This window comes from Lytechinus variegatus, chromosome 17 (assembly GCF_018143015.1).
Source record: "Lytechinus variegatus isolate NC3 chromosome 17, Lvar_3.0, whole genome shotgun sequence".
NCBI classification, from domain to species: Eukaryota; Metazoa; Echinodermata; class Echinoidea; order Temnopleuroida; family Toxopneustidae; genus Lytechinus; species Lytechinus variegatus.
Genome location: NC_054756.1, coordinates 27,364,982 through 27,381,153, shown reverse-complemented (window position 1 = coordinate 27,381,153; position 16,172 = coordinate 27,364,982). Strand labels below are relative to the sequence as shown.

The 16,172-nt window shown below is 39.4% G+C and overlaps 1 protein-coding gene across 1 annotated transcript in view; it reads left to right on the top strand.

Moving 5' to 3' along the window:
* The window catches only part of LOC121430680 (nuclear pore complex protein Nup153-like), a 38,552-nt gene extending 22,638 nt beyond the window's left edge, over positions 1-15,914 (top strand). Inside the window, exons 11-19 of the mRNA XM_041628025.1 lie at positions 119-356; positions 2,062-2,102; positions 2,904-3,669; positions 4,186-5,421; positions 6,375-6,458; positions 7,845-7,919; positions 8,251-8,688; positions 9,129-9,378; positions 10,641-15,914. Coding sequence (XP_041483959.1) covers positions 119-356; positions 2,062-2,102; positions 2,904-3,669; positions 4,186-5,421; positions 6,375-6,458; positions 7,845-7,919; positions 8,251-8,688; positions 9,129-9,378; positions 10,641-10,749 — 3,237 coding nt within the window. The 3' untranslated portion in view covers positions 10,750-15,914. The remainder of the gene's footprint in view (positions 1-118; positions 357-2,061; positions 2,103-2,903; positions 3,670-4,185; positions 5,422-6,374; positions 6,459-7,844; positions 7,920-8,250; positions 8,689-9,128; positions 9,379-10,640) is intronic.
* The last annotated feature ends 258 nt before the right edge of the window (positions 15,915-16,172 follow it).

Below are 16,172 nucleotides of genomic sequence, written 5' to 3'. Positions count from 1 at the left end.
AACAAATGTCAAGGTGCTCCCTCAGACAGCAAATCACTGACAATTCATTTCATGTATTGCTGTCCAAATCATTAGTTATGCCACTCACTCTGAAATCCTCCACCATTATATCCTGCAGACCACCTTCAAATTTAGTATGCCCCGTCAGACCCCTTACTCGACATCCAGGCCCTCGACCAGCGCCCCCGTTGGCGGAAAGAAACCAAGTTTCGAAACCCCCGAAAGGACCAGGAGGAAAGGAGAAGACGACGATGACGTCGTGGAGATCAAAGACGACGAGGTGGAAGAGCAACAGGGTGGGATCAAGGTGGCAAAGGAACTCAAGACGGGAAGCTGTCTGGAAGTCTTTGGTATTAGTAAGTTCAATCAAAGATTCTACAAGGGGAAGATTGGACACTTCGGCGATTTTTTGAAAAGCTTGATAAATGCTCATGGGGTGGGGCACCCAACAGCGTTGAGTAAGTAAACCATCGCACATCGGCACGCAGCTGTTTAAAACATGGGAGAAATGAGAGAGGGGATTTTGAAGAGGGCTCAAGGGTGGCGAATGGGACCACCTTTAATAACCCAGGAACCTCTAAAATATATTCATCTCTAATTTCATAGATAAAGATTGAAGAAAAAATTTCAAAATGTAAAAATCATCGATTCCTTCACCCCTCTACCATTTCTCTCATCTGTTTTATACACAACCATCTCGCAATACGCAAAGGTAAAAAAAGGTTGTTACTTACTCAACGCTGTGGGTGCTCTTCCCGAGCGTTTCATTACGCTGTCTTTGTACTGTCCAATCTTCCCCTTGTCTCTTTAGTTCAATCACATCTGGGTCCTGGGCTTGTTTGATAAAAACAAAAATAAAATTAAAAAATACTTTCCAGCTGTAATTTTCATTGTGAAATAATTCCAACAGCCATTTAATTTTAAGCCATTCATCAAAGTTATTGGGTGGCAGAATTATAATTTTTGTCCTCAAATTTCTAATTTCTTTTGATTGAAAGTGTATTAAACAACTGAATAAAGACTATCACACCACACAATAATAGTAGCCAATGGAGTTAGACTTGCCTTGGTTGTTATCTTGGTACTCCTAAATTACATCCATAGTAACATGAATACACAGCATAGCATTTCAGTATTGGTAAAAACAACTGTACCGTAAGTCTATTCAAGTGGGTTGGGATTCCCCAGCCTCATCCATGTTTGTAGAAAGTAAGCTAGGCTTTGTTTTATTGTGTGTGTGAACTTTGATTTTTTATTATTAGTATAGTTGCATTAGCTGTGTCATTTTCCCTTGCCACATTTTTTTTTCTTTTCATTTAATCCCAAGTACAACGATAAACATAACACAGTGCGCTTAACACCAATAGTAAGCACCTTATAAATGTTATGTATTATTATTATTAAAGGCTATCACACCTCACAATATAGTAGCCAAGGAAGTTTTGGTTGTTGATATTTTTTTCTTAATCATATCCATATCAGCAAGAATACACAGCATAGCATTTCAATATTGGTAAAAACAACTGTACCGTAAGTCTATTAAAGTAGGTTGGGATTCCCCAGCCTCATTCATGTTTGTAGAAAGCAAGCTAGGCTTTGTTTTATTGTGTGTGTGAACTTTGGTGTATAAGGTATGTTTGTGTATGGCGTACATTGTCCAATATTGCAATGTTTCCTGTAATGGTATGGTATGGAGGCTAGTAAGTATAGTGTTCAGTATTTTTTTTAAATACAACTTGTGTTTTCCGCCAAAACTTATTAATTTATGATTATTTTTCTTCATTGAGTTGTGTAAATAGTAATGAATTACAGATCTATGACTGTTTTTGTTTAGTGAACGTGTGTACAATTTCAATCAAAATTATCTTCGTAATTAACAATAACACAATCATCTGTGAATATTTCATGTTATTACTGGTAGTAGCTTCCAGTCATTAAGATGTATTTATCGCATGGTTTTGCTGAAGTGGAGGGGAGCGAAAAATATTTACGACTGCCATTCTAATTGTGAATATAGAGGCCTTGTATTGATATGACTCTGTTTTTCTTATCCAATCGCAGAACCCACTCAGAATGGTCCCATTCCATCATCAAGTTCAAAAGTGAGTATTTCATCCGTTACCATCGCACAGTTAAGATTACTATGGTTATCTACAATTAATCTACCATGTTTTTGTGCGAATAGAATTATATTCTAAAATAAGTTGTATTAAGAAAAGCGAAAAATGCAATGAGCCTGACACGAAAAAAATTCATCAAAATCGTATGAAATAAAGTTATTTAACACTGCTTATTTCACAAAACAGATTACTTTTTGTTGGGGCCGGTCTTTCCTTAAAAAAGGGTAATATTCCTCTAAATTTGTTTGAATTTATGTGCAGAAATAGATAGTTATTAGTTATATTCTTGGAAGAAGTGTGACAGCTCTTGGAGGAAATTGTCAACTATTCTTTTTAAAAATTCAAGAGCAACTATTACCCCTGTAGTAAGAAATATTTTCCTAATTTTTTCATTGGAGAAAATGTTATAAGTGGCAGAATGTCTATTTTGAATTCATTGAAATCTGTACAGACATGGTTCCCAGCCAATCAGGGAAAATTATTTGACTTTTTCCAATTGGGGAAAAATCAGGGAATTTGATAAAAAGATACCTTTAAATCAGGGGAAAATGCTTCAAATGAGGGAAAAATCAGGGAATTTTGATCAGCCCAAAAGTCGAAAGCATGGTAGTCAGTCAGACTCTGTTATATTTTGTTGCATATGAAAACAACATCCATTGAATGACTGGTTATGGTGGTACTAATAAGTTTTAAATTATTTTTTATACTGAAAATACATGCGATTCACTGCAACAACTTAGAAAACGTGCGAAACTGGTATTTACTGTCTTCTCTCTGTATCAGGTGCAAGAACGTTCTGCCAAGGAATCCAAAACAAAGATGGACAATGGTCCCGTAACGGGAATCCTCGGTCAAAACTCTGGTGCAAGCAATATTCAGAATGACAAGACACTTTCTATCATTAACAAGTTCAAGCCCCCTGCGTCTTCATGGGAATGTGATACGTGTTTAATACAAAACAAGGAGGATGCGAGCCAGTGTGTAGCGTGTGCGACGCCAAAACCTGGACAGAAGGCGACGAAATCATCAACGTTGTCTACCCCTTTCGGAGCGAAGCCCAATGCAATCATAAACAAGTTCAAGCCACCTGCAAACTCTGTGGAATGTGATACGTACTCGATACAAAACGATGGTGATGCTTGTGGAAGTTTGGGGGGTACGACAACGAAGCCGGGACAAAACACCTCAAGACCTGCAGCTTCAATAGTATCGGACTCCAAGCCTCCAGTCGTCAATAGCCTGGCCGAGAAATTCAAGAAGAAAGCAGATGAATGGGACTGCGATACGTGCATGATCCGGAATAAAGAGAATGCTGGTACGTGTGTGGCATGTACGACTCCCAGGCCTGGCAAGTCAAAAGGCGGGGAGGCCACAAAGACGCTACCAAAGGAACATGCAGTGAATAATACAATAGCTGAGAAGTTCAAAGCAAAGCCAGGGGAATGGGAGTGTGATACATGCATGATCAGGAATAAAGCAACGATACTCAAGTGTGTGGCGTGTGAGACTCCAAAGCCAGGGAGTCAGCCGACCTTGAGTGCACCCCCAGGTAATTCAGAGGACAATGACGATGGTGGCGGTGATGGTGGTTGTGGTGGTGATGATGATGATGATGATGATGATGATGATGATGATGATGATGATGATGATGATGGTGGTGATGATGATGATGATGATGATGATGATGATGATGATGATGATGATGCTGCTGCTGATGATGATGATGATGATGACGATGGTGGTGATGGTGATGGGGATGGTGAAAATGTAGTGGTAGCGATTTATAATGGTGCTGGTGGTGTGCTGGTAATATTGATGATCATGATAGTGGTGGTGGTGGTGATGATGGGATGGTAATGATGATAATATGGATGATGGCATTGTTTTTTTTTTATAATGGCGATTGCAAAGTACTGGTGTTACCACACCGGTACTTAAAAAAAAACATTTAATTGCAAGTTCTTTGTTCTTTTTGAAGGTATTGAAGTTGGTATAGAGGCCAAAATAGATTAAATCATGCCAGGTTTTCACAAAATTTTACTTTTTCTTTCCCACCAATTTACAGCTTCATCATTCAAGTTTGGTAGTACACCTTTAAGCAATGGAGACGCAACTGGTGCCTTTAAGTTTGGTAATTCCACAACCTCGGACTTGTTAAACTCAAACACGAATGCCAGCAGCGGGGGTTTCAAACTCCCTGCTGGTCTTAGCCTAGGGCAGAGTATAAAGCCCGCTGCCAGCACGGACTTAAGCGCAGTAACCACTTCCTCATCAGGGGGTGGCTTTAAATTACCAACAAACTTTTCTCTGTCCAAAACACTTAGCAACTCATCAGCAACAGACGCGAAGCCCCCGTCGGCTGTCAAAAGCGTTGAATCGTCATTGCTAAGTCAAACAAAAACGGAGCAAAAACTAGAAGTTAAAGTGCCCACAGGGATGAAATTCGGAGCCAGTTCATCGGAGTCGAGCTCTGCGAGCAGTGGGTTAAAATTAACTACTGGTGCCTCCACAGGAGGGTTCAAGTTCGGACAGAACGATGCTAGCACTGATAGTTCGAGTAGTATAGGAGGTGGATTCAAATTTGGACAAAGCCCTGCCACTGCGGGGCAGACGCTACTAGAAAAAGATGGCCCTCCCCCAAATGTGAACATTTTCCAAACGAACGAAACAAAGGTGGATGGCCCGACGGCACAGAAGGGATTTAGTTTCGGTGCTGCGACCTCCACCAGTGCGGGAACCACTGAGAAAAAGACAGAAGGTGCGTCCACAGTTGCACCCGCTTTCACCTTTGGTAGCAGTTCCTCAACCAAACTTACAACCTTGAAACCTGAGGCCCCTGCATTTGGTGCTGGTTCAGTGACCTTCGGTGGCGCCAAACCAACAGACTCTTCTGATAAACCAGCTGAGAGTAAACCCACATTTACCTTTGGCAGCACTGCAGCTCCGGATGCAAGTTCCTCGGCACCAACAAGCGCTTCCACAACACCAAGTTTCAACTTTGGTGGCAGCAGTGCGAGCAAGCCGGATGCCTCTAACGCATTGAAAACGGACAGTAAATCAGCATTCATGTTTGGTAGTGCCACCCCTTCCCAAACAGCTGGTCTTGCGTTTGGAGCCAAGACCCAAGAGCCTGCCGCAACTTCTGCTAGTACCTTCACCTTCGGACAAACCTCTGCTGCAGCACCAGAGAAAACAGCTTCGGCGCCATCCTTCAACTTTGGAGCTCCAGTGGCAAAGGCCAAGGAGGAACCAGCAAAACCAGCATTTACATTCGGAAGTCAGAACCAGAACAATAACCAAGGTTTGTTCACAAAACTATCTAGATTGGAAAGGCCCGGAGCAGAAGCGGAGTTTGTTGAATATTGGGTGGGGAGGATGGCTGGTACTCTAAAGCAGAAATATCTTGATTTGTAATTATATATCTAATTTCCACATAATCTTATTATTTTGTACTTTGACAAATTAAAATGTTGTTCATAAACAGTCCATAAATCACAAAGAACAGGTGGATTTAGACAATATAGGTATAGCCTATAGACTGAATAGGACAAAGTGGTAAAATGGCTAAATGGCAGTAAGACCAAATGGTTGGGAGACGAACTAGGATTGGCCCATGTGGGATGAGACCTGGAGCCTGTTTCATAAAGAGTTGCAACTGTAGTTGTAATTTTGCCATTATGGCAACTAACGTGGAAACAGGGCTCAGCAGCCAATCAAAATCAAAGTTGCCATGGTAGTTGCCATAATAGCGAAATTACAACAGTTGTAACGCTTTATGAAACGGCCCCCTGGTGCCCATTTCATAAAGGACTTGCAACTGTTGTAACTTTGCCATTATGGCAACAGGGCTCAGCAGCCAATCAAAATCAAGGTTTCCATAGAAGTTGCCATAATGGCAAAGTTACAACAGTTGCAACTGTTGTATCTTTGAACTGTGAAATGGGTCCCGGATGTAAAGAAGAGAAAGTAACTGTATTGTCTGATTTCCAGTTTGTTTCCTTATTATTTTGGACTTTGTCAAATGAAAATTTGGTTATGAGCAGTCCATCTAATCACATGGACCAAATGGAAATAGGAAAAGTGGTAAATGGACTAAAAAGCAATTAGACCGGAAGGTTAGTTGATGAACTAGGATGAGACCAGATGGATATATTTTGATGGAAAGTAGACAATATGGTCTTAGACCAAGAGGCACTTTACAATTGTGGAGCCAAAGATTTGAGCGTTTGTAATGTTTCTTTATTGACCGTTCAGGTGGATCTGGATTCAACTTTGGAACGTCTGCTGCCCCCTCTGCTCCGCAAACCCAGACGACACCATCCTTTAATTTTGGAGCGGGTAAGCAAACACTGTATGCATTTTTCAAATGACGGCTAGTGACGTCCACCTTCTTTTGCTTACAATATGAGAGCAAGTTATAGGGAAAAATCAGTGAACTCTTGCTGTACACACATTGCATTAAGAAATCGTCTTGGGTCCGATTCAATAGTCTTTCTATTGAATCTAGAAAAGTATCCCAAAACATTAGTAATATTTTAACCCTAAATCTCCCGGGTATTTTGATTCTTGTCATTCCCGGGTGGGGGGGGCATTATGGCCCCCGATCACGCGAGCGACGCAAAAATTTGCACGCTGGTAGTGTGCGATGTAATCTACAAGGCTGTATGGTAAAATTTTCCAAAATAACGAGATTTTATTTTATATGAATTAATTATGCTAATTTATGCATAAATCATACTTTTTGCTCTAATTCACTAAATAAAGCTCCTAGAATGCTAATTTTTGGTAAAAATTTTCTTTGTAGCATTCTTAATCGTAATTCAAAAAAACTTTGGTTTGGAAATAAATTTCTTATGTATTTTATTGTTTTATGAATTTCTTATGTATTTCTTTGTTTTTTTACTTTTTGTTTTTTATTGTTATTTCAATTGAAATTGTTCCAGACATAATTCTGATCATAAACAAGGCAAAATTAATAAAGTTTTATCAGTAAAAGTAGAAATAATGATACATTTATGAATTTTGGCTAAATACACAATTTGCATTGGAATTGTACATGAAATCACGTTTATGAGCAATTTTGGGTCTGACATGCACTTGCATAATGTTGCGTAATGTCGTAACCGCGTACCCGGGCGTCACAATTTTGGTCTCAAAATTTGCGCGAGACTTGAATGTAAAAAGTCAGTGAGCTGCGAGGTGAAAAAATTTCGCGCAGCAGATATATCGCGAAAATTGTTGAGGGGGGGTTAAAAACAAACTTATTCTCTGTAAAATTTATTGTTGTGCCTCTGAGAATCAATTAAGTTGGCTTTGCCAGGATATGATCCAGCCTCGTACTGGTCCCACATGTACACAGTGATGTTAGTAGCCTAATGTGAACTGAAATTTCTTGAAATGGGGAATATTCCTCATTTTCTATACATAATTTCCAACTGAATGGAAATACTTTCAAGGATATTAATTATGGACAAAAAGTAGGCATTTCTTGAATGTGAAGATGTGAATTTTCAGCAAATTAAGGGAAACCTTTTACAAAATTTATTTCAAGAAGTAGGTATACTTTAAAAGTTATAGAGGTCCTTTGAAAAACACTTATAAGCCCTAATGTCATCACTTTGACATAAAATTCATGCTTCTGTATGGGAGGTAATAGAGATTGTTTGGGTAATATTACTTGCTTCCATCATCTTCAAAGTGTTTTCGGTTTTCCATTTTATTCAGGCAACAAGGCTCCTGCAGCACCTTCAGGTGGTTTCAGCTTCGGGAATGCCCCAAATTCGAATTCTACTGCTACAGGTATGTAACGAGTCATGTTGGTTTTCTTTTCATGTGGCTTCTTCAGCTATTCCTTGAAGGTCTTGCAAATAATTGGCACCTAGCAATAATAAAGGATATGGCCACGATCTTAAAAAAACCTGACATAGTGCAGACCTTTACAGAAATTATTTCTTTTTCTTCTAAATGTGGTAAGAGTTTAGCCAGTGTGTCTTTCTAATCGGGGAAAGATTAGCACAATAGATTCTTCAAATTTTGAGGGACCTTTTTTGCAGAGAAATAGAGAGTTGGAGTTGTCTATATCTTGGATTAAATCGTATGGACCTTGCCCTTTTACCTTCCTCTGTCTTAGGGACATCATCAGCAAGTGGATTTGGTGGATTCGGTAGCAACAGGAGTAGCACCAACCCGTCTCCTGCATTTGGTGCCCCGCCCACTGCTTCCCAGCCCCCATCAACCTTCACCTTTGGTTCCACTGCCACCAGCGCCAGCAGCAACCCCTTCGGTGGCAGCAGCGCCACAGCCAATGCCACGCCCTTCGGTGGTCAAGCTGCCAACCCCACCTTCGGATCCGCCAACACGCAATCGCAGGGGTTCGGAGCCACGCCCACCCAGGGGTCGATATTTGGTAGCGGTGCCAGTGCAACAAGCAGCAACAATGCCTTCGGAAGTGGACTCGGGGCATCGGCTACGGGCGCTCAGGCATTTGGTGCCTCCACCAATGTAGCGCCAGCATTCGGCACCAAGCCAGCACCGGCATTTGGGAGTGGGACTGCAAATGCCACATCAGGTAGGGGGCTGCTACATCTTAATGCTTTTGTGCAGTTTTTGTTGCTAAGGGAATATTCATCTAAGATTTGTAAGTGGCTACCTTTTAATAATGAATATACTAAAGCTTCTAGAAGGATTCCATTCCCTGTATAATGCAGCATTCACAATAAAGGAATGATAGCTACTGTGAAACATAAATATGGAAATCATCCCTGAAATAGCAAGGGTATATTGTGTGTCTTGCTCATTTTAAAGGAATACTGAAAATACACTTATCTGGACAGAATAGCAGCATTCACCAATCTATCTTCCCTCCCAAATTATGTTAAATTAAAATTCATTGTGTATTCTTTTGCATTGTTTATGGCCTTGTTGAAAAGCATCTTTCAGCTGATAGAATTTGTAACTATGATCAAGTAATTATATTACAAATACCTACTATTTTTGCATTTTGCCTAGGTGGGTTTTCTTTCGGCAAATCGACGACGCCCTCCTTCAATTTTGGTGCCACGAACAACGCTACCCCGTCAGGGCCGACCGCCGGAGGTTTCCAGTTCACCGGGAATCAGTCCAACCAGGCCCCGCAAGTTGCCCCGGCAGCCACCCCTCAGCCAGCAGGGGGCTTTAACTTTGCCGGGGCAAGGCCGCAATCGTCCTTCAACTTCAGTGGCAACACCCCACAACCTGGTACAACTGCGTTTCAGTTCAAGTGAGTATTGACCCTTCCTCATACCCATAATCCTATGCCATGTTGTAATTGCTGCTTGTCAAGCATGTTTTAATTAAGGGAATGCTCCATTTCAACTCAAGGGTGGTGTTTCATAAAGCTGTTCATAAAGTTACGCCACACTGGAACCTGTTCTTAGGCGCTAAATCAGTTACATAGGGATATCATTTAGCCAAAGAAATGATCACCAGTCATTTGTAACTTACGAACCGCTTTATGAAACGGGCCCCTGGGGATGTTGCGGAAGGAGATGCGTTTTAGCGCAACTACAAAATCAAGTTGCGTTTGACAACCTCCAGTTAGGCTATGCCTATTTTGGCTAATATCCACTCGATCTAAATGATTCGATGAACTGTTATATACCAAATTTTGATTTGTCAAAATTTTGCAAAATAATAATTAGTGGAAATTAGACTACCAAGGTATTAGACCGAAAGACATTCAAACGGAATCATTGTTAGCCCAGACGATAATTAGATGAGATTGATAGTAGTAGAAGTGAATTTAGCCGTGTTGGTGTTTTACGATCTGAGAATTAGATATACCATTTGGCAGCAGGGTTTCATGTTATGTGCTCCTGAAGCATGCCTCCTACCAACCTTAATTCTCACCTTAATCGGGGCGTCACGTCTAGTGGTTATGACCCTCGTCTTTCAATCTAAGGGACGTGGGTTCGATTCCCAGTCATGGCGTGTTTTCCTTCGGCAAGAACTTTACCCACATTGTGCTGCACTCAACCCAGGTGAGGTGAATGGGTACCCGATGTGTGTTTCATAAAGCTGTTCGTTAGTGACAAGCAACTTGTGATTCTTTCTTGAGGTATCAAAATTATGTACACCAAATTATCATTGATATTGATTTAGTGCCCTAGAAACAATCACCAGTTCGTAAAGTCATTCGTAACATAAAAACGGCTTTATGAAACATCCGCCTGGAAGGAAAAATTTCCTTGAATGCTTCAGCACCTATATGGCAGCACAGCTATAGCCTGGGTAATAATAGCAGCGCTTTGTATCTTCGGGCAAAAAGCGTTTAATAAATCTAGCTATTATTGATTTTAATCCTCACATTCTGAACCAAAATCCATATCACCACTCTCACGGTCGCCTTATATCTTGGGAGAGAAATTAGTGGAGCAGTTGTCGCAGAAGCAAAAGTCGCATTACCTCTGATAAACCTAGTCGATAAGACCAGTCAACCATACTCAATTAAATTTGTCCTTTTCTCTTTTCCTTTCTTGACAGCGCAACTACTGGATCGAGCGACAACCCGTTCAATGCTTCCGCAACACCAGGGAATTCTACATCGACCAGGAAGATCAAGAGGGCTGTACGTCGGACGGCCAAGAGATGAGAAACACTTGCTAAATCGCTCCCCTTTCCCTCCCGACCCTTTGTTTGTTTTCTACCCTCGTGTCTGACTAATCATGTTGCTGCTTAAGGTCATCGCACTCTGTATCATCGCGTCAAAGCAATTGTTTGAAATCTTTAAAGGACAGTATCAGAGGTGTTTGTGTTGCTGCATTCCTGGTGTTTGGGTTGCATTCATGTAGAGCATGTATTCAATGCACATCCTTTTCACTCTATTCAATAGGTCATTTCCGGTAGGGTGCTGGTGTCGGTGTTCTGAGCATACATCAGGTTGTCCATTGGGTGAGGTTTTACCAAGGCACATTGTTAAACTCAAAACCCAAAGAAGGTGTTGGTGCTGGTTTTAGTATCCAGAGTGTAAACCAGGCTGCCTTTTTAATAAAACTGTTCACCAATCGCGTCAATAAATCAACATTCAAGTAGGATGTTGTGTTTGCACAGTGTAAACTCAGCTGCCATGGGAATGTGTATTTCCCAATCCCATTGTTGATTCCTCAACACTAAAATTAAATCAATACCATCATCGGCTTTAACAATATTTTTTGGCCTTATACCTCTCAAGTTGTTATCCATCATGTCGGAAGTATGACGGAAGATATGTCTTGTAGTTCTCTCTGAATTTGCAATATTTGAGTTATTTGGATAAAAACGGTGTGTCAAATTAATCAAACTGAATGGTGGACAATTTGTTCTGATCAGAGTGCAACATGTATTGGACCGCTGGACTGAAAGAAGAAAAGTGGCCGTTATGGGCAGGTTTCTGATTGTAGTTTACCAAATAGAATTGTATTCAAAGAAACATGAAATTATGGTTTTTATCGATAAATTCTGCTTGCTCGTAATTCAATTAGAATGAAAAAAAATATTCAGAATTATTAGCATTTCTTTGACATGTAGTTGCTCCAGGGGGGCCATTTCATAAAGCTGTTCACAAGTTAAGAGTGACTTTAAGAATGACTGGTGATCCTTTCTTGTGGTAAATGATATTTACCATTTTAATGTTCATTGGTAATTATTCATCGCATAGAAGGATCACCAGTTGTTCTTACAGTCACTCTCAAATTACAAACATCTTTATGAAACACCCCGCAGCTTCCTTTAATAGAGGAATGTCATAAAAGCAATGACTTAATGATATTTGAAATGTATTTGGTCATAGACTGCCCAGAAAAGATCACATGATTATTCTGCCGATTTGCAAAACGAAGCCAAAATCATAATTTTTCTACAATCATATTTAATAATCCTATGCCTCTTGTCACGAGGTAATACACAAAATGGAGTCTCGCATCAGTAGTTCATCTGCGAATTTATCCGAGTAAATTAACGTGCACTTGGGCTAAAACACCAGCTCACAGTAGCAAAAGAAGAAGGCAAAAATGCGAAAAAATCATGGAGATGTCCTCAAGCAATGTGAGAAAGGAGTGGGTCGAGAATCAAAGAATGTCCAATAACGAGTTGTAAATATTATGTAATTTCAAGGCGTGAATGTAAATTTCTTGATAGCGCTCGGATGGACTCGGTATGACTAGTATAATGAGAATTTGCCAAATAGATGTACAGAATGTTTGTTAGTACTGTGTAGAGATATTTTTTATTAGTATTATTATTTTATTAGTATTTTTATTGGAATTATTCGGATTTTATATTTTATTTTAGATTTGCTGGAGGGGGTGAGGTTGAATACCTTGTTTGGGACTCAACTCTGCATTATGCAGGCTGCTGTTGTGTCGCTGGGAAAAAAGAACGGGAATCCTTTTTGAAACTCCTGCTTTAGGCGCATATCCATGATCACTATATTCTCTTACCTTGTGACATATATGTAATCATTTTGGTTTCATGAATATGTGTGATCCCTCTGGCAAGCCATGTCATGCTGTATTGCTTTTCTCCATCTAGCAGCGTGAAATGGGTTCTAGATGATTTTAATAGATTTGCATGCACCTGTACAAGGTGGTGTTAGGTAGTTAGCGCGAATACTCCCCAAGGAGTGGGGTGTGTACACTAGGCCTATTATCCCACAGCATGAAGTGGTTTCAAAGATTTACCTGCATTATGCTCAAGGTGGAGTTGGGTTACCAGCTCGAATACTCCCCAGGGTGCGGGACATGTACACTTGGCATATCCCACGGCATGAAGTGGTTTCAAAGATAATTTCGAAAGATTTGCATGCATTATGCACAAGTTGGAGTTGGGTGACTCGCTCAAATACTCCCCAGGGAGCGGGATGTGTACACTATACATAAGATGCCATTCTTTGGCTTGGTATCATTCCATATTTTGCCACTCTCCACCCAGGTGTTATATTGGTGTCCGGTCTGATGCTAAGGTCGGTGTAGTTATACCTGGCAAACAAGTTTGAAAAATCTAGAGTACATACATTGTCATTGTGTTCACCTGCGCAAGATTCTGATGACCTTGGTAAGGATAGATCTGCAAATCACAGAGACCTCATTCTGACTATTGAGCCATATATATATTTACCGAATATTTTGTACATAGCGGTATTCAGTCGCAAATATATTGAAAAGTTGTCATCATTCCATAACCTTTATATTTTTGATGGCGGTCATCACAAGGCATCGCAAATTCAGTTATTTTGAAAAATTCTGATTTCCCAAGTGCTATTTTCTTCCTATTCTTCATGGGCATTACAGCAATTGATACGTTCCAGGGGTCGTGTTAGCCCAAGGTGATGATGGCGATTGCCTTGGCGCTCTCGACATTTCCCTATACCCAACCGTGATTCTAAGACATTTTTTTTTAATTGCCTTTTGTCCTGAAGGCTATGTGTTCCTAACTCCAAACTGAAGAAATTTCTGCATGGCAGATGCACCCTAAAAAATCAGTGCCAGCCCTTGCGTGCTATACGTCTTCAAAGGAAATTCATATCAATTTTCAAACCTGTGGAAACATGGCATTACCGGGTGAGCATTTCTTTCGTGAATGGAGATGTTGGATCAAGGAGGTCTGCTTTATCTGATAGTTGCCATAGTAACAGTCAGGTACCTGTGCTTCTCGGCCAATCAAAATCAAAGAAAGTTGTGAGGTAACAATTGTTAATGTACCGCTCCCCCGATTGTGCTTTGCAATTTTTAAAGTTTGTGTGAACTTTCCTGAATTATTAACTTCATGTATGTTTTAAAACCCAAATTATGCAACATCAAGGTTCTTAACGATCTGTATGATTCCCCATCCATGTATTCAACTTGATTCTCCCCAACCCCTTCCCCTTTCCAGCAACATTTTGGTCTCTGGTTAGGTTATAAGTAAATTTGCTTCTGTCTTGTTTTTCTGTTCTAAAATGTTTCAAGCAAAGGTGCAGATTTTTTTTATTGCTCATGCAATATATACACTACATGTATTTTCTTGATGATTTTCCATACCATATGGTCACAAGTCTTTTTTATGTTTAGATTATCAAAGTTTTGGATCAATCATAGAGGTCTAGGATATATTTGTCATACATGTATATTCATGCTACAGTGAAACCGACTCCAGACCGGCCAAGGCTATTATGTTATTTCTAATGACATACCATCGGCCGGTTCGGATTGGTTTGGTAGCATGAGTGTCTTTTTGTATTGTACAAACTATTCAAGGAAATGTCAAGAATTAGTGTACGAAGTTAGTAAAGTATTTCTGTGACACAGAAACGTTAATCTCTGAAAGTGGAAACATGCCTGTAGCAATGTTCCCCCTGTAATGTTATAGGTTGTGTTATGTTGCGTTAACACGTATATGATGATCATAGAGTAAAGCGTTAAATCTACTACCAGTGTGTGCAAAGACTGGCTTAGACCAGGCCTAAACTTTGACATTCAAGTGTGGAGAGGTCACACGTTTAATATATTTGAATTTTCACTTTATTTTCATCTTTCTTCGGTTTCAGTGTTATGCAGTTAAAGTGACTTTTTCCCTAAATGTCTATATTGTTCTATATTTTATGTATTGGTTATGTTCTAATAATGTTCAACTGTGGTCGTGATTTGTCTGGGGAGCAGATTATGCCAAAAAGATTTTTTTTTATTGTTTATGAAAAAATTATGTTCACTATCTTTTGTTCTTTTTTGGATATGAAAAATTAAATAGCTAGGCGTAATAGTTGCGACAGTTCAAAGAAAAGCAGTTCGGAAAATAATCAAGTCAGCTAAATTATTTTTGTATTTAATGTCAGATGAATGCTTGGAAAAGCCTAAAACAGTTTGATTATTCATATTAATGAAGAAAAAAAATTGTACATAGATTTATATATCTAGTGTCCATGTATCGGCACGCCTGTACATAGCGCACTCTGCATCCTACTTTGAGCCATTTCAAATTTTATTGAAGGTAAAATTACTTCTATAATGTACTTATAAAACAGAATTTTGGTTAACATTTTTTTATGAGAATTATGAAATGAGTGAGAGCTGTATATCATATAGTATGTGAGTGAAAAATGAGATATGTAAACTTTGAGAATTGTCGAGACAAATTCTATAGTGTATCAGTATGCAACCGAAAAAAATGTAATTCTGCAAGACCTTTGATGTGTGTCTATGAATTTCTACTCTCAACAGGATTGGAAATGGTTCAAAAACTCTTGATTCAGTTGTATTAAATTGTGTAATTAACTTGTATGATTGACCTGTTATGATTGAGAGAAAAAAAAGGAATGATTTGTAATTTTTTTCTTTTCCATGGATTCTATGTAAATGTATATTTGTACTGGCTGCACCAAGTGATACGTCTTCTGGGGGATGAAATGCGTTTTCTTTATAAAAAGTTTATGAGTACTTGGAAATGTGGAGCAATTTGCAGAATGTTATTGCGAGAGGCATAAAATGAAGCCTTCGATTCGTGGATGTGTGAATGATTATGACATTGAGACCGATCATCTATCCAATTTTCACTGTGTGGAGTTCTGGGAATGGTATGATCCGGTGTACGCGCGTGGAAAAAAAATAATCAGAATTTATTACTTTATACCATACTTGATTGGTGTCGCTCAGAAGACGGGCTTTGGTGCAGAACAAGAATAATTTACAGAATAGAAAAAGGATTTTTGAAATTTGTGTTTAAATCTGTATGGGACATTCATAAAATTGGATCGTTGATGAATAAAAAAAAAAACTGGGAAGATCCAGCGACGGTGATGAATAAAAAGAAAATCATTTATGTTCACTTATACAACAAATGAAACAAAGGAAATGCTGTACTTGATATTATTTGGTTGTTCATGGTTGTGTGATTAGTGATCAGAAACTGTTTCATAAACACTTGTTATATTAACAAATGTACTATCAACCAATCAGATTGTAGGATTTCAGTTGCTTTAAACCATTATTGCAAATTTGTTATTATAACAAGTTTTATGAAACCAGCCCCTGGGGATTGTTTCATGAAACAAATTTTCTCTGACTG